Source organism: Buteo buteo, chromosome 2, assembly GCF_964188355.1.
Source record: "Buteo buteo chromosome 2, bButBut1.hap1.1, whole genome shotgun sequence".
Taxonomy (NCBI): domain Eukaryota; kingdom Metazoa; phylum Chordata; class Aves; order Accipitriformes; family Accipitridae; genus Buteo; species Buteo buteo.
The window spans coordinates 74,720,644-74,748,530 of record NC_134172.1 but is presented as its reverse complement, the minus strand read 5'-3'; the positions used below and the strand labels follow the sequence as shown (position 1 = coordinate 74,748,530).

Below are 27,887 nucleotides of genomic sequence, written 5' to 3'. Positions count from 1 at the left end.
AAATTACTGAAAATAGTCTGCTTTTTAGTGGTATTAGTTTTGATTTCTGATGGGCACCTGCAAAGAAGTGCAGAGGCTCTATTGTGAATCTGCTAGGTGTTAACCCCAATATCTAACATATTGCTGATCCTTTGTAAATTTGACCCCAGAAGAATAATCTGGGATAATGTTTACAGCCAAATGTCTAGTCAACTCAGGATACAGGAACATGGAAAAAGCACAAAGAACTGAGAGCACCAGTGTTGCTAAGAACTGATATTGCTTAGCAGGGGCATAACTCAAGTTGTCTTAAGACAAAAACTGAAACTCCTAGACACGCTGATCTGCATGTCTGTCTGTGTCTGTATGCGTACTCCTACCATGCTGAAATTGTTACTAAGCCATCTTCTAACACTTCTAATTTATTTGTTACAATTTACTTGCCTACTTGAAGTGTCTACAAAACACTGTAAATGCATATTCTATAACCTTACGCTTCCTTTCTGGTATCTCCAGTTCCTGCTGTCCTCAGCATGGCTTGTCCCATCTCTCCTAATTAGGAGGCATCTGCAGTTGTGGCTGCCTGGCCAAGCAGCAGGCCAAACAGAAAGCAACTGAATTCACCACATGGACTTCCCACCAGTGGTGTCACCTCTCTGGGTTTCTGCACTTTGTCTACTGAGTCAGTAGACACATAGCAGTCCCACAGTTTAAAAAGCTGTGAGAGGAGGACAGACCTCACCTATTTCTTTAGAAAAACAAGCTAAAGAGAGTCACCAAACTAAAAAGTTTACAATCTAGGTGTAAGAAAAAGGTGACAAGTGGCTAGACACAGATAAGTATAAACAACAAAGTCCCTTTAATCTAAAATATTAGTTCCTACTTTTCATAATGGATTTCTGTGCATCCTTGAGGCTAAGACATTCTATTACCATAGAAACAGTATCCTTTGTCACTGTGGACCTTACTGTAGATGTGTGCTGTTATGGAAACAGTCATCTTAACAGCTGTCCTCATGTTATATATTTCAATTATTGTCTTTGTAAAGATCCATTACTAAACTATCCTTTCAGGATTCATTTGAATAAAAACTAAGTCTCTGACGTATTTAGCAATTTAATAAACACCTCAAGGCTGCTCTAAATTAGAAATACAGCATTAGAACAAAATGTATATTAAAATTACAGTGCCCTTTCAATAATTACCTACCTTTCCAAATCTGTAGCATCTGCAAAGATTTGGGGCAAAAGATGGTCTGTCTACCCCAACAATCATTAGTAAAACTATTTCAGGAAATCAAGTTTTTAAGCCATGTGTTCTGTGCAAGGACTCCTTTGCACACACCTCCTATGTGCATGCATGCCTGAAAATGAAAGAAAAAACATAAGAAGGTACAGTGAGAAAATGTGGCTTAATTGACTGAACTGGGAACTGTGGATTCTTAAATTTTAATCCAAGATGAACCATTCTTTTGTCTTGGAAAAGCCATCTAAGAGAGATCTTGAAAAAGATACATGTGAGTTGAAAGCTCAACTCCCACTAATTTTTTTCCTGGGGGATTGAGTCCTTAGCTGATCCTAGAGCTTTGAGAAAAATCTCAACATTTTCATATTTGTAACATCTGAGATACTACTACTTACTTACTTCACTAGAGTTCTGTGGGCATAAGTATTTATTTTCTTGAATACAGCCACTGAAGAATCTGTGACACAATTATAAGTTTTTATTTGAGTTAGTGGTCATTCATCACTTAACTTGTCAGATGTAAATAGCTTCCTGGCTAATTATGTTGATTATACTATTTAGTTACTGCAATTTAAGACTATAAATGCACACATTTTATCTTTATCTTTTATCTCTTTATCTTTTTTTTTTAATCAAAATCATCTGTACTAAGAAGGTTATATCCTACCTCTTTATTCCTACAAAAAATACTAGTGATTACAGCTTGTAATGGGAACATTTCCTAACACTGAAAATCTGAAAAGTAATCAACTACAGATAGCATTTTAATATGTATGAAGAAAATAGCCAACCATAATTAATTCATTGGTAACATTCAAGTACCTCCACTGAGCTTCAGGGAAGCAGGAAAACAAAAACTACTCAGAAACATGTCAGTTTTGAAACCTGGCTAATTTCCCCTTATAAGGCCAGATATACAACGATACCTCAGCAATATTTTTATCATCATTTAAATGGAGTAATGTTTTTGTTACGTCCTTCTAATTTAGCCTTGCATTTGACTCCATAGATGCTTTTTCTTTCCTAAACCAAACTACTAAAGACTGTGTTCCTGAATTCAGCTTAAAGAATATTAAAAATTAGTCCATCAAATCTCCACCCACAAAAAAGGTTTTCAGACTAGAACTTGCACTGCTCTGGGCATGGACATGACTGTCTGCAGTCTGAGAGCGCAGTCACAGAAATGAGGAGCTGTCGGGGTGGGCACAGCTCGTAGGCCGACTCTAAACTCACAGGAAAACTCTCGGTGGGAAACTTGCTGGCATTCCACTTTTGGGATATGTAACGAGCCAATTAAGATGTCAACACAGAAATTACATTTTTTTTTCCTTCAAGATGTTTACAGCCTCTCTAATATTAGTACATAAATGTGCCAAAACCTCGAAAATGTTTAAGTAGATTTAAGTCAAGTGAAAAGGAATGACAGTTATTTCCAGGGCAAGCAATTGCTGGGTACTTTCACGTTTTTACCTTGGAAAATCAGTGCAGCAAAAATAAAGTACTGAAAAAAAAAACTTAACATTTTCTTTAACTGTTTAGATTCTGCAAGCTTTGTTGTTTGGGATATGTGTCATAATTTATTTTGTTCTTATATTCACAACTGCCAAAAAGAGGAGTTTGTTATCCAAATTGTTACCTGTGAAAGATTCCATCTTCGCAGTGCTGGTATTCCCCACTGGCTTAGTAAGTAGTCTCTGTGAACTGTCAGAGCTCTCAGTGCTTTCTCGTATTATTTCTGAAAAGACAGAATAAATTGATGTGCTCAATTTAACTAACAAAGCTGACAGGTATAATCCCATTTTGTTCATCTTCCAAAAATTGTGTTTTAGTGAGGCTAACAGTTGTTCTCCTTCTCTCCGTTTATAGCCATGTTTTTCAGAAAACAGATTCTCTGGTACTTATTTTTTAGTATTTCAGGTTTTGGAATGCATGCCCATGCTGCCTAGATTCTCCAAGAGGCAACAACAAAATATAGTAATTGAAAACCAGACAACATACCATACTCTCAACATAGACCTTAAGAAAAAGCCTACAAGCGGATGAGGTAGGAATTACTTTTTGAAGAAAGTCTTTTCTAAGTGATCACAGAAGAGATTCAACATCTGAGGTTTGCCTAAGTCCTAATTCTGCAGACATTTTTTTCATGTTTTTGATCCTCACAATTATTTAAATAATCAGATTAATAATTATTGAACTAAAAAGAATATTCACCATCACTTTTCTAAAGAAGGGTCTTTCTTACACGTAATTGTAGTTGACTTTTGTTTACATCCATGCAGATCCCTTGTATGAGTGTTAATATGGTTTTGAAAATTCTCCTCTAATTTTAAGTATATCAGCAAGGCTTAAGATATAGGTGACACAATGAAATACACATTTATAAAAGGAACAAACACTGATTTTAGAGTAACCAAATTAAATAAGTTTTAGTTGCTTCTGATACTGGGTTGTCTCCAAGTTCTGTGTTTAATGAAGCTTTGTGGAGGTTTTTTTATTAATATCATAGTTTTACTTAGAACTCGCCTTGCCTGCTGTGTTCATTGCTAATGTATCTGGCAGCATCAGTCCCTGTTTGAGTCCATATGCTCAGGGGAGTGTTCAGCTGTTCAGACAGTATTTGTTTTTTCTGTTCCTATGATACTTATACCACTGTACATTTGGGAGCTCCTTACTTAGAAGATACATAGTATGCATATTTTGATCAAAAAGAAAACCTGCTGTAGCTCCTATTCTCTTCATGTTACCTTTTTATAGACCTTGATTTCTAATAATTACTGATTTACAGTATTCTGTGTATTTCAGAGAGCTGCTGTATGCTCAGAATTTGTCACCAGTAGCAAATGTATATAAAAACTATTCTTATTTCTGAGCATGAAAACCATACATTGACACTAACCAAGAAGGTCAAACTCCAGTTTTGCCATCTTATTAATCACAAACCTGCTGGAAAAACAATGCATATCCTATTGATTTAGTGCAGTAGAAATGATATAAATATTATTTACTTGTGCAGCAACTTGAAGTAGTTCTTAAGTTACTCAAATTTAGAGAAAAAAATTAACTGAGGCAGCTAGTAAGAAAGTGCTTTAATGTACACTATGCAAGAACTAGATACAAAAAATTACATTTCAAATGGTTGTTTTGTGAGAAGACTAGTAGTTTTAAGTTTTATTCCTTTTAAAAATATTTTTAATTTCAGTTTGTGGCTGTTAATGTTTTTGACTCTATACACACATAACAGAGAACATATATATATCCTGAAGAGATGGATGGCACTAATCCAAGTTGGCTTAATCATACTAGGTAAGTTTGATGCTTTCTCAGTGCTTTGAATTTAACATTTTTTTTCATTTATACATGTTGTTTATTCCTTTAATTATTGCTTTTGCTGAAACATCTAAGTTGCAGGCAGCTTAGTATACAGCTTAGTTTCAGCATCGCATTAAGTGTAGGTAGTATGATGATGAAAAAGCTTTTGTCTCCCAAAGTGCCCTCTAACTAATCTTCACTGATGAAGCTGCACAAATTAATAATAATAATGGGGGTGGGGGAAGACCTAGAAGAGTCCGAGTTTCCATGCCTAAATTCCATATCTGAGAACTGTCATGTGCACTGAGCACTCTCCATCCTTGGTACAGAGTAAGATGTAACAGTATGGAGAAAAACAAGTGTATGATTTTGCAGGTATACTACATGCACAGGTAGGAGTTAAGGCTGTGATGACATTAACTTGGTATTCTTCACAAAGTACAATGCTTCAAGTACTGTTCTGTAAAGGTATTTTTAACCACTCGTATGTTCTTGTAATACTTACTAAATTCTTAGATCATTTCTAAGTTGTTGCATAAATTTTACTCAAATTTTCTTATTCTCTATGTACCAGGATTGTACTAGCCTATGAAATGTGTTTGGCTTTGGATCAGGACAGTTCGAGAGAATGTAGTGGAGTTCTTTCGCAGGACTTCCAAGTGTGTAAGTTTTCCCACATATTCCTTTCATTTTCCTTAAGTGCTGTAATATTTCACAGTTAAGTATATTAAAAAAACATCCATAGCCTGTAGTAAGTGTCAGATGGTGGTTACAGTACAGTGCGGATTCAGGCATTTTATTTAGCTGGACTCTGCCACTTAATTTTGATCACACCATCTTGTTGCCTTTGATTTTGATTTTTCCTAAATGGAAATCTATTATTCTTACAGCAATGAAGATTTTATGGAATCTGTTTATTAGTTTAAAATGTTTATTAGAAAGAAATACTTTTGTCCCAACTGTACATGAAGAGTATTCTGTTGCTTTACTTGCATAGAAGATACTTGCATTATGTTTCCATCTTAAACTCTATTTGTTTAATATTTTTTTAATTTGTTTTTCTTTTATAGTGTATCCCTTAGGTTGGATGAAATAAACTCATTAAAACCCCTCAGAAGACTACTTGGAAAAGATACGTATTTTCGGTGAAGCTACAAGCAGGAACCTGCCACTGGCCCGATAAGATATCAAAACTTTTAAACTGTTGGAGTGCCTCATCCCCAAAAGGAGAAGGGCCATTTTCTGGTGCAATTTTTACTTTCAGTTTCGCTGGTTGTCTGTGGATTGTCAGTTCCATCCACACACCAGAATGTCTTCTCAGCTTGGAGTTGGGAATTCCTGCTGTCAAGCCCAGCTGAGAAGGCTGGGACTGAGCCTTAAGTTGCTGTTACTAGTAAAGATCCAAGGACTGTAGTCCCAGAGATGTGGTCTTGTGCTCTTGATTGCTGAGACTGGATCCTCCCACTCCCAAAGAGGTGACAAATACAATCCCAGTATTAAGGACAGCATAAAAAGACTTAAATCCAGGATCCACCTCTTCTCTGGCCCACAAAACCTTGAACAGAAATGATTTAATGGCTTGCCTTCATCATAGCTCTGTGGTCAGCCACTGACAGATGTAAGCTAGAGGTGTCTCAAGACTGTTTAATTTATAATTGATCTGATAATTGTCTCTGTGATAGTTAAGAAGTCAGTACTGATGATTAAGTAGCCACTTTCATGCAGTAGTTTGTGTATAAAGAATTCTCAACTTTTATTTCCAGGTTGCAGTTTCTATGTCAAAGGGTAGCTGATTGAGTACAAGATTTCCGAAACAAAGAGCTTGATATAAATTTGGATACAGGAGCAAGGTTTGAAGACCATGTGTTATGTTTGTGATGTAACATGTAATATGTTATGACCACTACCTGTCATTGCTGGTTCTTCAAAGTTTTGCATTAGAAAGTTGCATTCAACAAATGTTTGATAGCATGGTGTTTTTATAAGAAATCTTGTCATCTTTAAAATTAAACAAGGATCAGATGTAGGGGAGAAGCATGATTATTTCCAAACAACACAAATCATCAGCAATTTCAAAGTACTTTAAAATATGTGGTTTTGTCTTTAATTGTGCTGTTGCTGTGCTTGCTCATGAGTTGTGGGTGATAACATGTGATTATCATCTGCCTACTTGATCACATGCACATTTGTGATGCTTGCAAGAAAAAACATTATCTGGCTGGTAACTGTCATATTATGCAGAGTTTAAGAGACTGTTTCCCAGACAACAGCATAGTCATTTTGCATCCACGAAGTGTACACCATCGTGTATCTGCACTTAAGTCAAACACCCAGTGGCAGCTGCTGCTGCCACTAATGACATGGAAAAGATGGAACTGTTTGTATAGCCATAATCAAACTCCCTGAACTATGGAAGTCAAGGAAATTGAACAATTAAAAAAAAAGAAAAGTAAAAACTCATGGTTCTAACAAGTCATACAGGACATACCTTGTTACAAATTTTGAGTCAGTTTTTAAATTTAAACCAAATCATTCACTAGCCAAAAGCCATTTAAGGGCCATGTACTACCTGTTTAACACCTCTGCTGCAAAACATAAATACAAGTGCACCTGTATAATATGGTATATTATTTCACTATGGCAATTTGAATATGTTAAACCAAAACACCACAGATAGCAGGTGGAAGACCTAACCTTAAAGGTAGCCAGTATGCTAATGATGAGGCAATGAGATGGCCAGGTGAGTGTGATCGCATGTACATTTATTTTTTACATTTTGTATATTGTCAGATGGGGGAGAAAGCTAGTAAGAAAAAGAATTATTTGCATTCAAATTATATAAACAGTATTAGAGCCTAGTTAGTGTAGACAATAAGTTTCACAACTGCAGTAGATATATCACATGATTGATAAGGAAGGTATTTGGCCACTTTTGCATATGAGACAACAGTACTCTGAAGGTGTCCAGCATTAAGCCTCTTAGAACATTTTATGGCAGAACAATAAAATAAAAGGGATCTGAAAATCAAATTTTTGTTCCAGTGCTAGTGCCAGATCATACTATTAAATGCACATTTTTAATATACCCTCACTTAAACTAAATGTTCTGAAGCAAAGATAATATCTGGGTTTGATATTTTTTATTTTTTTTTTTTGGCAGGGGGAGGATGTTGGTGGACTTTGGGGTTTTTTTCAAGGTGTGGGGGTTATTTGGGGAAGGAAGAGACATTAAATGCTAGGTAACAAAAACGCAATCTCTCCTGGATGTTCTTAGCTTCAATTAGCTAAAAATGAGTGTGCCTTAGCAGCAGTGTAGCAATATCATCAATTAGCAGTTCATATACCATGCTATTATTTGACAGTCAGATGGCCACAGGTTTCTGAAAATCTTATCACAATTTTTCCATTTTTTACTTGTTAGGAATGACTTCAAGTGTGAGTGGAATAGTAGATAAATTTGCTTACTGATCCTGTGACATTCAGTCAGAATATCCTATAAATTTAAGGTGTTCTCTGGGGTGTGTCATTCCACAGAGGATGGGTAATACGGAGATCCAGGGTAGAATCTGATGGAAAGTTTATCGTCTTCTATACATCTCTTTCATATATAGTTTATGACTGCAACTCTGCCTTTCAGAGCTGCTCCAAGAAAGTCAATTCCATGGTCAAGACGAAGAGGCCATTCTCTCTTCAACCGGAGACTACTTTAAATCTTTTTGAAATATGCATCACCTTCTGCTAAGAGCCTACTAAATTACATTCTATGAATGCTATCCTAGGCATACTTCACTATTTCCATAGTTAAAGTACCAAAAGCTCTTATCTGACATTCAAGGCATAGGTCTACACAAGTATACTATAGTAGAAGCTTGCACTCTGGATTTTTCTCAGGCTTTTCTGACTTGAAATCTCAGTCTGCCTTTACCTGAGACATCGTACATGCTTTATCTAAATCATGACACTGAGAGTTATGTAGTAGAATTGCACATGTGATGACAAGTATCTGCAAAGGTAAGAAAAGCTACTTCATCATAGATGAGGACTTCTGGAAATTGAAGTCTAAAAGACTGTTCTTGTATATGTGAGGCATCATGTATAGAGAGTGGAATACATAGACAGCACATGTAATCCAGCATATTCCACTGACTGTGAGTGGTGTTTATTTTAGCTTAAGACAGTCCTTTGATGCAGGAATCAGATGTTTATGAATAGAAAAAAATACCGATGTTTCTTTAAAAACAATTAGCAAACAATGCATTCAAGTTGACTGCTTCAGAAATATTGTTTAATAGTATCACCTTGGTAGCACTGGCTCTTTTTTGACTGGATAGAGAAGATTCAGGTATCTGTTCAAATGAAATGGCAAAATGGTTTTGCCTGCTTTTTAGCAGTGGATGAGGTCATCCTCATGCTAAACAAAGTTGAATATTATTTTAGTTTTATGATTACAAAGAACAAAAAGATCATACAAGGGAGAGAAAATAGCTGCATTTTTCATCTATGATTACAAACCTAATCAAGATGTTCTGAATGCTTTTTAGCATGGATAATGTAAGACCATTGACACTACTCATTAACTGAAATAATTACAACTTTCTGCCTCATTACATTTTCAAAATACTTTTGAAGCACTGCTAAGTTATCAGTTATTCAAAATTTCCCTCTTCCTAGTAGCTACATACTTACCACATACACTTTTAAAGCTACACTTTTAAAACTCTTTGCTGAAAATTACCCATCTGTTGATTTTTTTTTAATTTATAATATTTGTCATAGCAGGTTCTTAATTAATAAATATTTGGGAGTTTATTAGATGTAATTTTTACCCCTTCTAGGTTTCTTGATGCAAACTTACTGGCATAGACAGCAAAGTCCTGTGATTGGTGTATGCAAATCTTTGTATAGATAGTGAGCAGAGTAAATGTGTTAGCGTGTAAAAACTGAGCAATTGAAGCGCGTGTGACTTACTTCTGTAAGTCACTGCCTTTTCTGTAGGGCAGGTACCTATCCGAAATGCAGCCAATCATTGTAGATGACAAAAAGTTGACAGACAGATCTGCAGCCTTGTGAGAGAAGGATATGCTGCTGTTCCGTTCATTTGCTGTCACCCTTAGAGAGGGATTCATTGGCTGTCAGCAAAACGTGACCAAACCACATTCACATAATTGTCCAGTGTTGAAGTAATTTATGCAACCTGGTAAATAATGTTGATGAGTTAGTAATTTGACTGCTTTATTGAGTACATGGAAACACCAGTATGGAGACCTCCTTCCCACAAACAAATCTCAGATGGCTTTCGAAAGATCCTATGTTATTTTAGACCTTAGCAATTATTTTGGGAGCCAAGCTGTTTTAAAAGTGTCTGAGAAGGAAATGACCATAATTTTGAAACAGGAAGTAGATTTGCAATAGTACTGTTATGAAATTACATCCCTTTTTTTTAGCTCCCTGTATCACCATGCCAGAGAACAGCAGCACTTTTTTACTACGGCCTTTGTACAACAGTTGTGCATGCATACCTATATATGAAAGATTTAAGCGGTAGAAAAATAATATATATAATACATATTAAGAAACTCCAGCAAGAATCCTTTTAGGCAATCAATATTGGAAAACATTCGGAATCTACATATAAATCTGAAAAAGAGTTAGTACCTTATTGTTTTTAGTCATAAGAAGGAAGAAAGTACATCTCCCCTTTTTTATGATACAGAAAATAAAATATGGCAGCTGGGAATAAATAATTCTCATTATACACTCTGCCTTTTGTGTCATCTTTTTTCCCCCAAAGACAAGACAAGCTATCTGAGACAAACTTCTATGCTGTGGTTTGCACTCGCTCCATTTTATTTCTGCAATAAGATGTGTACATGAGCAATAGTACCTAGAATCAAATTGTACAAGTCTGGGTTTGATATTGCCCCATGAGCAATTGACTTCTCTGTCTCTTTCCATTCCATAGGTTTATGTGTGATTTAAATTCCTGGCATAAAAAGTGATTTGGAAACTTTGTGGCTAGGCAACCAGATGTTCTGAATCTTTAGAGTCTCACAGGATTCCTGCTGCCTATATTTCATTTGTCCTTGTGATGAAGGCAAATGTTGAAGGTGAGCATACAAAGATGCTAGAAGGTTGTTATTTATATAGATGTTATCTGAGAACTTCTGGGGTTTTTCAGTCCTTTTGGGAAGACACTGGCAGAAGCAATGGATTTTTGGATGTATATGTTTATTATTCATTGTAGGTTACCTATGTCAGAGATCAGATTGCCAATTACAGTCCCTTTTATCCTTTCACCAGCAGATGAGTATAGATCACTAGCATGTTGGAGAGGTAGCACCTTCCTGTGGTGTAAAATACTATGGTGCATATGTGCAGGGCCACTTAGATTATACTTCCAGAAATGATTTAAACTGGTCTAAGATCATGCTATTGTCAAAAGGACAATTTGTGGCCATACTTTCCTGTTTCCTCCATTTTTCTGCTGCTGAAGTCATGCAGCTGAGCAGCCAGTAGTATCAGTAAACTGGTCCAGCAGTAAGTCAAGTCTTTTCGGTAGGTTTAAGTTTCTGCCAAATTAACCAGGCTTAACTAGAGGACATAAAAGGGACCATTCATTATTATTATTATTACTGTTATTGTTATTATTGGATGTTTCATTGCTTTTGAGTTTTCATTAATATTTTTGAAGTACTGTGAAAAAGGGCCTGAATGTATCTTTCTGATTTATTTCCAGCATGGAATTTCTGTCTAGATCACATTTTAACATGGAAGCAGGGGAACAATTTCTTTCTGCAGAAAAATACGCTCTGGATTTAGGAGTGGGCAGCCCTTTGAGAGTGGCTGCTGCAGGGACCCAGAATCAGAGTGGGGATCTTGTCCTTATTCATATGGCAATGCTTAGAGATGTGGATACTTCGAGGTGAGGTCGCTTATGAGACGGTAAGTACGAGTCGTTTCCCTCTGGTGGAGTAAGCACCAAGTCTTCACGTGGAGAACCTCAAGGAAATCTAGCCCCCTCTTGCGGTTTTTCCACGCAGAAGGCATTAATCGATTCAACCTTACTTCTGAATAAAAATATATATATACCTGCAACTTTTCTCTGAAAGTTGATATGGTTACTGCTATTTCACCCGTTCTTAGGGATGACAGGTAATTAGTCTCATGATAGAAAAACAATAATCTGTAAAAATTTTTATTTGTATTTCATATGCAACTTGACAGCCATTTTCACCAGAACATGGGGGATGAGGGGAAAGGGATTTGTTGGCTATTTCCATAATCTAATTTTTCTTCAAACTGAGGGGGGAATAGCCCCAAATACTAAAGGATTAAAAAAAAAAAAAAAAAGACTCTCCGGGTTGACTGGTAAAGTATAGAAGCAAATACAGGCATTTGTTTGTCTTACAGTGATCTGTGTTTTATATTGGCTTGAACCAAATTGCATGATACTAACAAATAAGAAGTCAGTGGTAGGAGATGAAGAACAAATGCGCTGAAGTTAGAAAACTGTTGAATGTCTAGCTAAAACCAAGCTATGATTTCAGTAGGCATTCTTGGGGGGCATACAGCATTGGCTTAATCAGTCCTGACCACTTGTCTTGCAACCTCACTTCCTCCTCTGCAATACTGGCATGGCCTTTCTGTGATTTTTCAGTTCCATTTATGGTTCACAGTGCAGAAAACAGAAATTCAGCTGCATTGTTCCCTTACAGCGCTCATCCTGGCCATATGAATAGCTGTTCTGGAGCAACATGAGTAGCAGCTCGAGAATGAGAGTAACTGACCTCAGATGGCATCTGTTCCAGCCAGCTTAAACAGCGTTGACAAAAGTTGAGAAATCAGTTGTATAGAGTGTAGTTTGGCAATGTGACTACTTTGACTAAGGCAGGTAGCTTTAAGATAGTATAGAGCTCAGTGGTCTGAAATGCTGTTTGCTGCATTCCTGTCCTTTCCGTCTGCCCTGGGTCAAATGATGAGTCCAGACCCCAGCTATGATAAGGAATTTGGGACTACATTAGTTATGAAGAAGGAAGGTGAAAGGTTTTGGAGTGGAGACCAGCTTGCTGAAGCAGTGGGAAGCAGCTCTTAGGACTCAACATCAGCAGTGGAGAAAAAACTGGTAAAGAATGCTGGTTATTTCAATAAAACTGCATTTTCAGTATTGAAGAGGAAATATTTTTATTCCATCTATGTTTCTCTGAAGAGATAAAGAGATGCACTGAAGTATCTGAATGCTAATCCATGATACAGTTTGAGCTCTGTCCTGACCTAGTTAATGTATCATCATGTAAACTCATTTGCAACTCACACTATGTTGTGATGTGATACATTGCATAGCAGTGGCATTTCCCCATTAGTGACTCCTTTTGGTACTAATCAGAAATCTGGAAGGATCAAAATTACTTGAACAAAACCCCTATTAAAGTATGAGCAAGAACTAGAGGAGTTGGTACTATCCTACATTGAGATATTTCTGTGCTTTCTTTCTGAAAAGAAGAATATTTGCTTATTAAAAGTACATTTTGAGGTGACCTTTTCATAGAGACATGTATAATGACTTGCATGGAATTAAAGAGCTGAGTCTGGAAGCACTGAAAAGAGAGCTTTGTTATCCAACAAAGCTTTTTTAAGAAGTACATACAGGAAAACAGACTGAAGCACTAACAGCCTTATATACTGAATTGACTGCTGATGGTGAAAGAGTGTTTATAGGTGGGGTAGTCATTAAGAATTGTATAATGAAAGTCATTGAAGAGGTATGTCTGGAAAAGAAAACATTGATAATGTCAGTTTTCTGCCAGTACAACTGCCAGACTGACAAAGGGAGTGGGAACTTGTTTCTCCAGCTCAGGAAAAAAGCAAGACCTTTGAATGGTTTTCATTAATACTGCATGTGAATACCAGTATTTTACACACATCAAAACTTTTAATTTCAGATCAAGGAACTGGTGCAGTATTATTGTAGTGTTAGCTATATTTCAGAATATGACAGGGGAAAAAATATATGACCAAATGCATTTTTCTTAAGTGTATGAGACAGTAAACTTGCCTCAGTTGTAATCTGAAAACTGTGAAATGTTGTGATACATGAAGCAGGGTAAGCAACCAGAGCTCAGATCCTGCCTGTTGCAAGGAAGTGCAGCAGTTAATACAGAACTTTCCCCATTACTCTTCACTGTATCAGTCATCTGCAGTCTAACCACTGTAAAATTTGGTTGTGGTGATCCATTATGAATGCCACTTCTGACCAGCATTCATTTCATTCAGAAGTGCAGCTTGAATCACTGCCACTGTCACCAAACCCTTTTCAGTTTAGAATTTAGTGATATTTTGTACTGCAGAGTGGTCTAGTTGACCTCTGGGAATAGGGCTTTGAACCAGGATGGTGTTCGCTTTTCTAAGTGTGACACAATACTTGCATTTTTCTTACAGAAAGCTAAAACCATAATTGTCTAAGCCTGAGTGGGTTTGACAATCTGGGGTTTTGGTAGCCGTTATGGAGTGCATCAATGATCTGGACCTAATGCTGGAGATAAAGTGACTTTTAGTTTGTGAGGTATTTCCTGACATTTATGCTTTTCAGTCAAAATGATGGATATTTTATGAGGCTGCTTAAAGGGGCCAACTCACACCTCCTTGCTGGCAAACATGGGTCTGAAAATACAAAATCATAATGCCTTGTGTTCATTGAGACCTTAGAGCGCTTTCATACACAATTCCGAGAGCAATTTCAAGTCTTTCTTAGTCATGCCAAGGAGATTGCTCTGCCAAAATCTGTATGAAGCATATAATCACAAGGACCATTTCATGCATCAGCTGCATTTAGCAGAGTCATAAGCAAACAGCCCCTGAAAGATATATATGAACTAAGTAATCTCACCATGGGTTTCCACAGATTTTTATATTCTTTTGTAGATGTCCATTATGGTCCTTAATGATCATCTTGGTAGTACCTGGGACTGGACAGACTTAACTGAAAGAATGTTTTCTTTTATTTCAATTATTAGACAGATACTGTCAACATATAGGGGAAAAGATATAGAATTTTACAGTATTAAATTCTTGGTCATAAAAATGGACACAATATTCTCAAGATGCAACATCACCAACGTGAAGAATTCTAATGTTTAGGATGTGCAACTTTTTCCTCTGCAGTTACAAATGAGCATTTTATTTTCCTAAAGCCTGGCTTTATTATTTATAATTTTATTATTCCTTTTAAAAAGTCAGGTTTATTAGGAGTTCAGCCCTTGATATCACTCAAATACTGAAACTTACTTGAACTAAACTCCTGTTAAAATTAACTGAAGTTTATATGAGCAAGAACTGCTGAGAGCTACCTCCTAATCTGCACCGTATGTTGGCATGCTTCTTTCTCGGAGATGTCATTTTGCTTTGCTTCCCGTAGTTAACATTTCTTTTACAGAAAAAACTGAGGAGAGGCTACAGATAGCCTAATGGATGGGAGATTGGTATCTGCTGAATTGCCAATGTCTGTTTAAGGGTCACCATCTTCCACAACTATGTATTGCCTTCTGAGACCTCTCAAAATGCTTAGCATTTTTAACATCTTTGCAAAATTCTCCAGTTGCAGAAATCACTCAGTGGGTATTAAGACTACAATGGATTTAGAACTGACTTGCAATCTTCCAGAAATAACTTTGTACACTATGGTAGATTACTAGCATGTTAACAATGTTTAGGAATAGTCCCATGAGGTGGAAGAGGCAGGAAAAATAAGATCAAGATAGGTCTCTCCAGCAAAAATTTATTCTCTTAACAGCTCTCACTTAGGTACTTATTTGCTACTGATCGAATCTGGTAGTTTATCATCAAACAGTAGCTTCTCTGTATAATAGCTTCTGTATTTGATGTTCAGTGCAAACAAGAAGAATGCATGGGAATATTTACTGAATCTGAGTCTTTCCACAGACTGGCTAGGACTTCTGGCACTGCAGAAAGTAAAGTAACCTGTTTCTGGGAAGTTTGCCTCTCAACCTTTTCCAGTGAGGCTATTACTGTGCAGTTATGAGCAAGTAACAGTCACTCACTGGTTGAGAGTTGTGTCCATGAAATGCTGTCCTGCTGTCTCCCTGTTTGAAAAAAATACAATTTCTGCATAACTCAAGGCACTTTCAACATGGTTATCGTGAGAATTTTAGTAGAAAATGCTTGATGATGTGCCACGAAATACACATGGGTTGGTTTGTTGCTGTAACTGATTTTTTACGGCTTTATTAGTCTTGTAAATTACTTCTGCTTTATTCCAAGGATGAGTAAGAGAAACAGTTCAGGACAGTTAGTTGAAATCCTTCCATTCTGGAACAGCCTGCCTGTTACAGAAGGTCCTTCTGAAGTAACGAGGCTGTTTTGTAACTGTTGGTTATAAAATAACTTCCAGGCAGTATACTTACAAAACAAGTTGGCTGAGGACACCAGTAAGCTGCCCTGGGTGGGGCATGAGTACGACTGCTCATGCATCAGTGAAGGAGCAGCGCCCATCAGTCCAGCACGTGCCCCTGTTCCACCAGCCACACTCGGAGGATCTCCGCGCCCTCTGGTGACCGAAAACCGCGTCACGGTTTGCCCCGAAAACAGACCGTGCCGTAACGGGGCAATACGTGGAACTTCAGTCAACTGTAACGTCGGCCCATTTTACCCAAGGCAGTAAGAGGAGGGCTCCTGAAGGTCTGAGTTAGTATAAAATGCGTACTTTAACCGATTAAGCCTTTCAAAAGCTAATCGGTTGCATTTATGAAATGAGCGTCTTGCAACACACTCGCATAACTAGAAACGTTTTCAAACGTAACTAAAACTCAGTTCTTAGTTGACGGAAGCTTCTCAGTCGCTCTCTTTATCCGCACCTCAACTCACGGAGGGGGAAAGAACTCAAGCAACGCGACAGCTGCTGCCTTAACGTCGCCCTTCAAGGCCGCGCTCGGTGTGACGAGCACAACCCCACCAGCAGATGCCGTCTCTCGCACCGGCACCGGAAGCGGCCCCGCCGCCCGCGCGCATGCGCACTGAGCGCGGCTGGGCCGGGCCATCCGCCAGGCGCGTGACACCCCCTCGCTGCTCGGGCGTAGCGGCCGAGGCTCCTCTGCGTGACTTCCACGCCTGCGTGACCCCTGACGTCAAAGCGGCGCCGGGCGGCGATTGGAGGCCAGCGTTCCGCGCCCCACGGCACGGCGGCGGCTCCCTGCTGGACTGCGCAGGCGCGGCGGCTGCCGGCGGCAGTGCCTGGCTCCGGAGCGGCGGGGTGGGAGGAGAGCGCGGTGGTGGCGGCGGCGGCAGCGCTCCCGCTCCCGGCCCCGCTCCCGCTCCGTGCCCGCCGCCGCCATGAAGATCTGGACCTCGGAGCACGTTTTCGAGTAAGTGCAGCGCGGGGGCGGCGTGAGGGGACAAGCAGGGCTGGCCTCGGGGAGGGCGGCCGCTCCTCCTCCGGCCGGCGGCTGAGGGGGCTTCGCCGCCGCTGGGCCGTCTGCCCCCCCCCCCCACACACACACACTCCCCCCCTCTCTGGGCCGGCTCGGCGCCGCAGCCGTGCTCCGGCCGCCGCGGCTCGCTCGCCTCCGTTGACCTTCCCCCTGCGCGTCCTTGCCGCCGTGCGGAGCCGGTCGCCGGCTCTGAGGCCGCTCTGCTGGGGGGTGCAGCCCGGCTACCGGAACGCGGGCGCCGCCGCTGCCGCCAGCGGGGCGGGCAGCGTGTGAGGTGACTGCCGTCGGCGGGGGAGGCAGCCGGTGAGCCTGTGGAAGCCGCCTACGAACCGAACCGGGAGGCGTACCTGCGCGGCGCGGATCCAGCTGCGGTGTCGGCCGCCTTACGGGGTATCTTTGGGCTGTCCTCGCCTGCGGGGTGCAGGACTGACCAAAGCATTGAGTCGCTGCGTGTTGTCGGGGCTCGAGGGCTCCAAAACGCCTGTGCTGAAAAATAATCCGAAGGAAATACTTGTCAGAGGAAAGGAACAACTTAATGAATTACTCTAGTGCTGCTGAAACCGGAAAAAATTGCAATCTTTCAGCATCATGTCACAGGGAAAACATTCTTATCACATTATAAGCCAGAAGCTAATTGAACTCAGGAGTCCTGATTAATCAGGTGTATTGTATGCTGAACTTGCATGTACCACCCTCCAATCCACAAAACAGGTGTTTTCCTCCAGGGAAGGATATTAGTAGGGTCTAGAACTAGAAATTGAACTGCTTTAAAAATACAAATCAGTTGATGTGTTGTGTTCAGTAGAACACATTCAATAGATTCAATAGGATTCAATAGAAATCCTGTTAAAAAACAAAGGCGTACAACTTTGTGTCTCGATTCTGTTTTGGCAGTCACCCCTGGGAAACGGTCACGACAGCTGCCATGCAGAAATACCCAAATCCCATGAACCCCAGTGTGGTTGGAGTTGATGTCCTGGACAGACACGTAGACCCTAGTGGGAAGTTGCACAGCCACAGACTCCTCAGTACTGAATGGGGAATACCCTCCATTGTGAAATCAGTATGTATTGTATCGCAGAGCTTGAAAAGGGTGCCGGAGGGAGGGGAAGCTTGTGAACCAGGTGTTGTAATAGGCTTGTATCATTTCGTAACTTTAATGGTTTAAAAACGTAAGCATTTATGTATCAGGAAAGCTCAACAGCAGTACACGTAACGACTTCCTGATAGCCAAAAGCTGCCTAGATCTTAGACTGGGTCCATCTTGAAAATGAGATCAACTGAATAGTTTTATTTTAAGCTAAACCCTAATTCTGTTGTCTCAGTGTCTGTTCAATACAGTAACCACTAATTATGCATTTAAAGGCACTAAAAAATGGCAGTTGGTTAGCATAATTAATTCCATATATGTTTGCTTGTCTTCTAGCTCATTGGCACGTGCAGAACAAAGACATACGTTCAGGAGCACTCTGTTGTTGACCCAGTGACAAAAACAATGGAGCTTAAATCCAGTAATGTAAGTAGTTGTGTTTGTGCAGTTGAAAGAGATTACAGATTATAATAATACCTTGTAAATTTGAAAAGGAAAATCATCTTGATGTTAACTTGAAATTTGCATTAGAACAATACAAGTTAAAGGTTTAAGTAATGTGTTTATAGTTGACTGGTTCTGTTTTTCAGAAAGGAGCTACTAGGTTTTTGGAACTTGTCAGGACCGAAGCATCTGAACATACTGATGAGCAGGACAGGAGTAGTTTTGGGGGCAGCAGCGGGGATGTTAAGAAAAAAATTTTAAAAGCCATTTGGTGTACACTGTCACTGTTTCCTAACCATGTAACATTTTGCTCTTTGTACTACTTTGTCTGTCTGATACCACTGTTGAAATATTCTTGTAAATGTGGTCGTCTGCATTGGTAAATGATCCAAAAACTTAAGGAAAGAGAACTAAATCAGCAAATGCTGAACTTGGAGATTTCTCTACCTTGTTCTACAATGCTAATTTTTGCAGGAAAAGTATAATGTTTAAATTGGATATAAGCATTAGTTTTGAATCTGCAGTTTAATTTACTGCATTCCTTCAATATTTTTATCAAGGGGTAATCTTGTCTTATGTTCTACAGATCTCATTCACAAACCTCGTGTCAGTAGATGAGAGGCTTGTCTATAAACCACACCCTCATGAACCAGACAAGTAAGTACGTCTTTGTTCTGAGATTGCCCTGAAGTAGTAGTTACAGACTTTGGCTTTGAAAATTTCCATGGTTTCCCTTGAGCAGAAGATGTTTACATCACCTCCGTTACGGTAACTTGTCTAAAAAGGAATTAAATGGACTGTCATCTTCTCTAGTGACATTGCTTCTGCAGAGCACTACTAGGAAACTTAGTGTCATGCTATGATGGAGTCCAATTCAGATCAGCTTTTCAGGGAGTTGTCCTATGTTGTATCTGTAACTGAGTTTATATACATCTTCAGTTATCAGCTCCTTATTTCTGATCTCTTCATCAGCCTGAGCACAGAACCACCACTAGAAGCCACATTTATCTGCCTTCAGTCTATAGTTTTGGAAGTTTGGGGTTTGGTGTTTGATTTGGTTTTTTTCCTAAGGCAAGTTTAAAGCTTACTGAGTCTATACTGCTGGAACTAGTGATAATTCTGAAGGATCTTTCTAGGGTTTCTAACATAAGAGGTTTTTTCCTCTCATGACAGTCAGAAATGTTAAATCCCTATTGTTGAAGTGGATGTCTTAATGCTGTTTTCCCAGTTTACCTTCACTCCAGATCTGCCGATTCCACTCTTAACTTCATGGTGCTAAAGATGGAAATAGTTGAGTGCCACAAAGGGACAGTTGGACTTAGTGGGACTCTTGGTTTTTGTTTTATGAGTAAAAGCATAAAGCAGTTAAGCACTGTGGAAGTGGGTTGTGTTTATGGGGCAAGACGTTCTGTGCTCTACAGTGAAGCTGATGAGGGAATGTACTTGTTGGAGAGGAGTGAGTTTCTTTCAGCAATGCATTCTTTTTTTAAACTACTCGGAATAATTCCGTTTCTTGCTCTCTGTTTCAGAACCGTTTTGACACAAGAAGCAATAATATCTGTAAAAGGTGTCAGTCTTAGCAGTTACCTAGAAGGGCTAATGGCAAACACAATTTCTTCCAATGCTAATAAAGTAAGTATGACCCTTGTGTAAAATGTGTGACCACTGGCTAAATGACAAAGGGAATAAAAATATCTTCCTCTTTTTCTTTTTTTTTTTTTGGCTTCTTTTGGCAATCTTGGGAAGGCTCTGGATAGTTCTACTGCCTTTACTGTGGAGACTGAATGCTCAGCTTGCTGAACTTCCTCTTTTTTTTCCTCTTGTGAATGGAGATAATAAATTATTATTGGCAAAGCTCTCTGAATCTTCACTGGAAGAAACATCTCCACTCACTTAACAGTCTGCTGCTGTCAGTTTTGCTGCCCTCTTGATGCCATCTGTTAGTTTTTACTGTTGAAAAAGGATATACATCCAGACAGATCTGAAGTAGTTATGTGGGAGTAATGAAGTGGTGTTTTAGTTGAGAGTCTGTCCTCTGGGAATCCAAAGATGTCTTGAGTTCAGCCTCAAGAATGATAAAACAATCTGGATAAAGTCTTTTGTAGTTCATAATGTGAGCACTGCTGACATAAGGAATTTTTTCATGAAATGTAAGGCAGTACATATTTCTGCAGTACTCTGGTTATTGAAGCAAAACACGTCACAGAGGCATGTATTTCTGTACCTCTTCTTCCTTTTTCAATTATTGTGTAATTAATAATTTTCAGTAAGATAGGGTTTAACCTATTTACTTATTTACTAAGATTTATACACTGATAAACTTCTCTTTAACTGTAGGGCCGTGAAGCATTGGAATGGGTAATTAATAGACTGAATGCTGAAATTGAAGAGTTCGCAGCTTCAGCAAGAGGAACCATGAGGAATTCAATGGCAGCAGCAGCATTTGTAGAGAAATGATAGTAAATATACCTGTATTACTAACAAAGTTTAACAATCTGAAGCTTCTCTCCAAACCTAAATACATGTATCCTTTGTTATTTAAAGGCATACCTGTGTATTAGGCATGTTTCAAATTTAATTTGGAGAAAAGCTGAATTCTTACTAATGAGGCTGATGTGCAAAGCCTAGTTAATATATTGGTTCAGCTGGACCGAATTTCAGTTACAGCTGAAGAAGTAATTTTAAAGTATAGTTCCTGTATTTACATGAACACTAACTTATAATGTTTTCATATATGAAATAGCCTCATTTAGCGATGAGGCTGCATATGGTGGAGGAGACTGGCATGTTAGGTTAACTTCTGTGGAATTTTTATTTTTGTGTGACTTATGGACTACCTCTTTTGGGACCAAGCCCAAAATTCAGCAGAATGGTTTGTTCCAGCATTGTTCTGTTTGTTAATTTTTGATAGTTGTGTGATACAACTTAGTTTAAAAGAAAGTTTATTACTTGATGCTTGAAATACAAAAGAATGTACAAAATATTTTTTGATAAGCTTTTTAACTTGTTTGGCTAAACTAACATGGTACTCAAATTGTTTTTCAGTCAATATAGGTAAAACATACAAAATGTCTCTTATCTACTAAGACCTAAATTCTATTCCTAAATGCAACATTAATGAGCTGGGCATGCAGTAACTTAAAATAAAATTTTATCTTAAAGTTCTGTAATAAGTATCTCTGTTTCTAAAAGCCCATTGAATAAATGGGTGCAACAAGTATAGAGCCTTAAAATCTTGCAAGCTGCTAGGGCATCTAAGAATAGTAGGTGTTAACTTCCAAATTTCAAAGAACCATTTAAAGGACTAAAAAAACTTTTGTGAAGTTGGCTAAAGCAATACCTTAACATAACAGGAAGTAATATTAAAGAATGTTAACAATGTACACATTAACTTGATCATGTCTCAAAAATAACCTGTTTCATCAACTGAATATTGTGTTGTCCTTTAATTTAAAGTATTCTAAGTTCCAGAAGTTCCTTTACCTTTTGAACTAATTTGCTTACAATACAAGGCTCTTCAAATGAAAACCTTGAGAATAAAAAGTTTTCTACAGTTTGTGTTTGTTTCTTGGTACTTGCTGTAGATTCTTGGTACTGCCACCAGTCATTAGCTGTGGGGACTTAAAAGTTAGACCTTGACATTCTTCCTAACACAGTATACCAGTCTGCTGGTAGTCCTGTCGACTTCAGCAGGGGCTGTCTGTCCCATGAGGCTCCTTCAGTGTGAAGGAAAAATGGAAGGACACAGCCCTGAATTAGCTGATGCTTGTATTTTGGTGCCAGAGGTTTTTCCTGGAATTTTGATTCTAAGCTTACCAGTAATTTCAAGACTCTCTTTTAGCCGTTAAGAACTGTAATGTCACCTGTCCCAGCATATTTTATGTTGCATGCCGTTTCTGTTATATCAGAATTGCCTATTGAACAGTGTCTGCTATATAGAGAACCAGAGCTTATTTTAAGTAGTAAAGACATGGGAACACATTCTTCTGTAAGATTTGTGTAGGGGGAAGAAAACAGGTGTGTGTGTATATATATATATAAAACTTTTACAAATTTAACTATGCTAAATATTTTTCTAAAAAGAAACAGTTTCAGACTACCTTACTAAATTAAAATCATTGTTTGCCATGCTTTTACAGGAGATTATTACAACTGAAATAGCATTTCAATTTAAAAAGTGTATATGAAACTTCTGCAAAACTGTACCATCATTTCTGATAAAAATATGCAATGCTTGAAAGTCATTTTAAGTGTTTGTTTAGCCATTAGCATCACTTGGTATTTTTAAGTCAATTTGTTCTTTTCCTAATTTTTCTGCGCTAAGGACTGCACATATGAACTCAACTCACGGTTTGCCCTTGCACTGAAAAAAACTTACTGTTTAATTTTTGCAAGCATTCAAAAACTTCTTGAGAGATCATGATTTTTTTCTATTTTATTTATATGCCTGCATTCTCATTCTGTCAAAGTATGGCTTTCTGTATGTGGCACTTTTTAAATAAAATTTTATCTGAGTTCTGGCTAGTTCCTGAAACTTTCTGATCAATTTGATTTTTATTACTAGGCGAGTAATCTAAAATGAGGGAGGTGAAGAAATACTCTGGAGTTAGTAGCTTCTTTTATTGAAATGCATATCCTAAAATGCACATTCACAGCTGCTGTGGTCTTTTTTGTTTCTTAATAACTCTGCTTTTCTGCAAATCCAACATGTTAACTAGTGACTAGATTTCACAGTTTGCTAGATCCTGTGGAAAGATTTTCAGTCTACTTGGACTGAGATTTGTATGCCACAATTTACCTGTTAAGGAATGCATCTCTGCATGTGGAATCTAATACTCACTATTGTTAAGAGCAGAAGAGAACAAAATGTTTGGGTCTGTAAAAGTCATGTATCATCTTGTCTGTTTACCCCCAATTCTCACAATAGGAGACTGCACCTAAAGTGGCTTTGATGGGGAGTGGAGGACTGTGTGTGCAGCAGTTACAACCTATGTGCTGTCCCACTGCAGATGGAAGCAGATAATCTGCCCTCTGCTCAGTATGCATACATACTTGGATGGTTTCTTCACTAGTCAGTTCAAGTCGTATGTTCCCTCTGGATCAACTTCACAGTGCACTGCAGGGCTATGTCGTGGCTGGCAGTGCTCCAGTGAATGTGGAGTGCTATGGATGAATGCACCGATGCTGCAGTGAGTGTGACCTGAGGTAGTGCAGAGAAGCTATGGGTTCTGGTGGTTAGAAGGAATGGAGGAGGCAGGTAAGAGAAAGGAGCTACAGCTGGAGAGACAAAACTAAAGGACCAGGAAGAAAGGGAAAAAAAAAGGGGGGCGGGGGGGGGCAGAGCAGAAGGGACAGAGGTAGAAGAATGTGATGTGAACAAATCAGTGGTGTGGTCCCTGCTGGATCCCTACCTGCTTAAGCTTGTCTAAATGGATTCATGTTTTACCTTATCTGTAGATTTAGGCTTCCATCAGTAAACTTCAAATTCATCCATATAAATTTGCAGAGAAATAGAACAGTAGTGAGTAAGTTTTAGATCCAAAGTTCAATGGCCTGGAGAATATTTGAGATGGCACTGTTAAATCTTTTGTTCTCACTGCCTGTATTCTGAAGTTTTCACCAAGAGATCATTAGGTTTCCTTGCTGTTCGTTGTCTTAATTATTTTGGATTATTTTCTCATGTTCCTGTGACCCTTAAGTACTCCCAACACAGCTACTAAGGATTTCTGCCAGGAGGGGGGACATGCTACAAGTCTCCAAAGCATCCTTCTAAAGCAAGTTGGATCTAGAAATGCTGTTACAGTTAATTTAAAACCAGAAGTTTAAATTACAGTAGCTGGAAGTTGAGGTCTTGGCAAGCTTAATGCCCTCTTCTGTTGAGACTGAACACTTATATCATCTGCTGTTCTACTAAGCACTAAGCACAGTGCCCTTGAATTCTCAAATATTTGTATGGACATAGCCAGATGCCTATGGAAAGATTCTTCTGAATGAAACTGCTTACCTGATTTGTATCTAAAAGTTGAAACAAGGAATGCAAAAATTACTTTTCCTCAGGTTTAATGTAAGAATTGGCCATACCAGTGGTGGGGATTTTGGTGTTAACTTCGTAAAGAATTTTTTACTGTAAATTACACCCACCTTGTCCTTGTCCTTGTCCTTCACTTCTTGATTTAAACAGGCTCAGGATGGCTAAAGCAGCAGTATAATGGATTAACTTGTTTTACATTAACTGCAAGGCGTTCTAAGAAGAACTGATCTATAGGGTTTTAATTTTTTTCAATGGCGTGTAGTTGTCTAGCTTCCATGTATCCGTCTGCACTATGAACTTGTTAAAAAGACTTGTGTTTGTGCACCTTGCTAATTGCCTACTACTCTCTGTTCTGCAAGGTACTACTTTTGACAATCTGAAATGAAAGCTGCTACCATGGAAAAAAGCAAAATCCTACATTTACTGTGACACTGAAACAACCTGTGTCTTTATGAACACTAAAATAATACCACTTTCTTCAGTCAGCAATAGAAATGAAGTACTTTCAAAAAGGCTTAATGTACCTCTGTCCTGGTTTCAGTTGGGGTAGAGTTAATTGTCTTTCTAGTAGCTGGTACAGTCCTATATTTTTGAGTTCAGTATGAGAAGAATGTTGATAACACACTGATGTTTTCAGTTGTTGCTAAGTAATGTTTAGTCTAAAGTCAAGGATTTTTCAGCTTCTGATGCCCAGCCAGCAAGAAGGCTGGAGGGGCACAAGAAGTTGGCACAGGACACAGCCAGGGCAGCTGACCCAAAGTGGCCGACGGGGTATTCCATACCATGGGACGTCACATCTAGTATAGAAACTGGGGGGAGTGGGGGCAGGGGGATCACTGCTTAGGGACTAACTGGGTGGCGGTCGGCAGGTGGTGAGCAATTGCATTGTGCATCACTTGCATATTCCAATCTTTTTATTACTACTATTGTCGTTTTATTAGTGTTGTCATTATTAGTTTCTTCTTTTCTGTTCTATTAAATTGTACTTATCTCAACCCACGAGTTTTACTTTTTTTTCCGATTCCATCCCACATCCCACTGGGTGGGGGGGAGTGGCTATGTGGTGCTTAGTTGCTGGTTGGGGTTAAACCACGACAACCTGAGAAGTATTTCTTCTTGCTGATAATGGGTGTCAGCACCTGTTCAATCATATAGCAGTTAACTATAAATGTAAACCAGTTGTTTGTTTTGGAAAAAACAGAAAAAAAACTTAACCACCCTTTCCTACAACATTGCTGATTGGTCTATTGTGGTCTATACTTGCAGTTAAACTGTACAGTCTAGCGTATTTCCAATAAATGTCATATATGGTAAACCTAAGCACCCATTGTCTAGTAACTGCAACCTTTCAAAGCCCCCTGTCATTGACAGTTGGTTCAAAGGAAAGATCAGCACCTTGTTGAGATTCATGTTTATGGAAGAACTGAAGAGTGCTGATAAAGAGAGCTTGTGTGAAAGCACCGAGTCCTTTTAGAATCCTTCTGTTTCTCAAGGTGAAAGTTGTTCTTTCACTTGCACAGGATGTGTTAATTTCTTTCTCAAATAATTTGATAGCTTTGCTTTATATGTTGGCATAGGATTGAATTACTCTAAAGGTGAGGTTACGTTACAACTACGCTGAACTAAGTGCTTACCTTCAATGAAAGGAAGCAGTCCTGTGTCTGCCTGCCTTCTTGTTCCTGGCTGTGCTGTCCCACTTCTTCCCTTGCACTGAAGATAGTGGTCTTCACACCCTCTGTTGAGCCAAGTCAACTTGTTGAGCCAAAAAAATATGAATGTGAGAAGTGATATAAACTTTATGCAGCCAGCAGCAAGGTGAGACACACTGAAAGAGAAGACATGGAGGATCTCTTTATCTATAGGAAGCTATTGGGTGGGCTGAAATTATATTGCCTCTGCAATGTGTATTACAATAATTTCATATTGCATCTACTAGAAAGAGTATTTGATGCTGTAAACAATGTATATTATTATAACAGTAAAAATTACAGTTTTGTAAACCAGTAACATTGTTAAGTTAAAGTCTTTCAGGCTCATATATCACAAGAAGTTCAGCACAAGGTGGCTTTTTTACATTTTCTTTTTCTCCAGAACGAATTGACAGTCCTTTAATCAAAAAGTTTAAAAACACTGAGCTAAAAAAATATTATCAGCTAGAATATAATAAAATGAAAAACATAACATAGTAAATATTTTCCTAATCATGCACCCAATCCTTTTTACACCAAATTAAATGAAACCATTGCCCCTGCTGTGAACTTCGGTATTCCTAGAGCCTGTTCAACTTTGTGGACACTCTGGTAAGATATCTGCTTTATAATACAGCAAGTAGCATCATTTTGGTGAGTTCTTGTTAATGGTTTTTTGGGGGACTGTGTAGATATTATTTACCTGTCAGATAACTGCTTTGGTTTATCTAGATTTAAACTCATTTACATATAGCAGCTGCAGCAAAATCTAGTAGGTATGTTGTGAAATCGGGAGTAAGGAAGTGTGTATCAGAACCTGTACTTTGAATTAATTTATATTTTATAGTCATGTCACATTCCGAACTATCTAGCTGAAGTACTAGAAGCATGTCAACTTCTTAGCCTGATGCTCTACACAGTTTTATTTTCTCTATTTATAATTGCCAGTTTTGAGGAACATTCAGCAAGCTATACAATTTCCCTGCTTTTCCTGTGAAAGAATAGATAGAACAAACAGAAACAGGGTGCTACTGCACCGATGATGTTGTTTCCCTATCAATCTGCAAAGTGAGATGCAATAATGGCCCTTATTTACTTAGGATCCTAAGTCTCCCTTATCTTTGAAAGAAGTGTAAGCATGTATGAGCTAAAAATTTCTGAAACCAGGCTCCAGCCATTGATGTCACCTAGGTGTTTTTAAAACTTCTATTCAATATTATCATCAACTGTGGACAGAATGTTTTACATTATCATGCCATTCTGTCCTAAAAACATTTTAAAAGTAACACAGGTACAAAAGTTATTAAATACATTAAAATAGGAAGTCAAGCACAAGATTCTTAAAACTTGAATGTACCTGAATTTTGCTCTGCAGATCCTGGGTCCCTCCAGAGACTATTTATGCCAGATTTTGTAGAATAGGCAGCTGAGAATTTGGATTACAGCGCAAAATTATTTTTACTTTGAATCCAGATGTCCAAAAGTTAAAAATTAATGGCTTCATCTACTTCATCAACTAGCCTTCAAAATGTTGTCCTGTAATAGGAAACAGCACAGAACTGCAACTTTATCTTAAGATTACAGCTGATTTCGGAGTATGTTTTCTGCTGGTGCTCTGTGAGGAGTGCTGTACTTAGACAAGAGGAGATTTAATAGGAGAT

General features: G+C 38.6%; 1 protein-coding gene and 2 long non-coding RNA genes across 3 annotated transcripts; 2 read left to right on the top strand and 1 right to left on the bottom strand.

Annotated features, from left to right (window-relative positions):
• Nucleotides 1-3,181: 3,181 nt before the first annotated feature.
• On the top strand, nucleotides 3,182-12,286 carry LOC142026837 (uncharacterized). The gene is made up of 6 exons (XR_012648934.1): nucleotides 3,182-3,268; nucleotides 4,424-4,527; nucleotides 5,108-5,196; nucleotides 5,604-6,383; nucleotides 10,496-10,640; nucleotides 11,270-12,286. It is a non-coding gene; the product is annotated as an uncharacterized LOC142026837 (long non-coding RNA).
• Nucleotides 12,287-16,756: 4,470 nt separating this feature from the next.
• PRELID3B (PRELI domain containing 3B) lies at nucleotides 16,757-23,031 on the top strand. The gene is made up of 6 exons (XM_075020219.1): nucleotides 16,757-16,907; nucleotides 17,868-18,036; nucleotides 18,400-18,489; nucleotides 19,094-19,164; nucleotides 20,037-20,139; nucleotides 20,845-23,031. Exons 1-6 carry the CDS (start codon nucleotides 16,876-16,878, stop codon nucleotides 20,962-20,964), a joined length of 585 nt encoding a protein of 194 aa, XP_074876320.1. The 5' UTR covers nucleotides 16,757-16,875; the 3' UTR covers nucleotides 20,965-23,031.
• Nucleotides 16,963-27,735, bottom strand: LOC142026842 (uncharacterized). The gene is made up of 3 exons (XR_012648935.1): nucleotides 27,584-27,735; nucleotides 26,173-26,363; nucleotides 16,963-17,459 (listed from the first exon to the last, which is right to left on the bottom strand). It is a non-coding gene; the product is annotated as an uncharacterized LOC142026842 (long non-coding RNA).
• Between the last annotated feature and the right edge of the window lie 152 nt (nucleotides 27,736-27,887).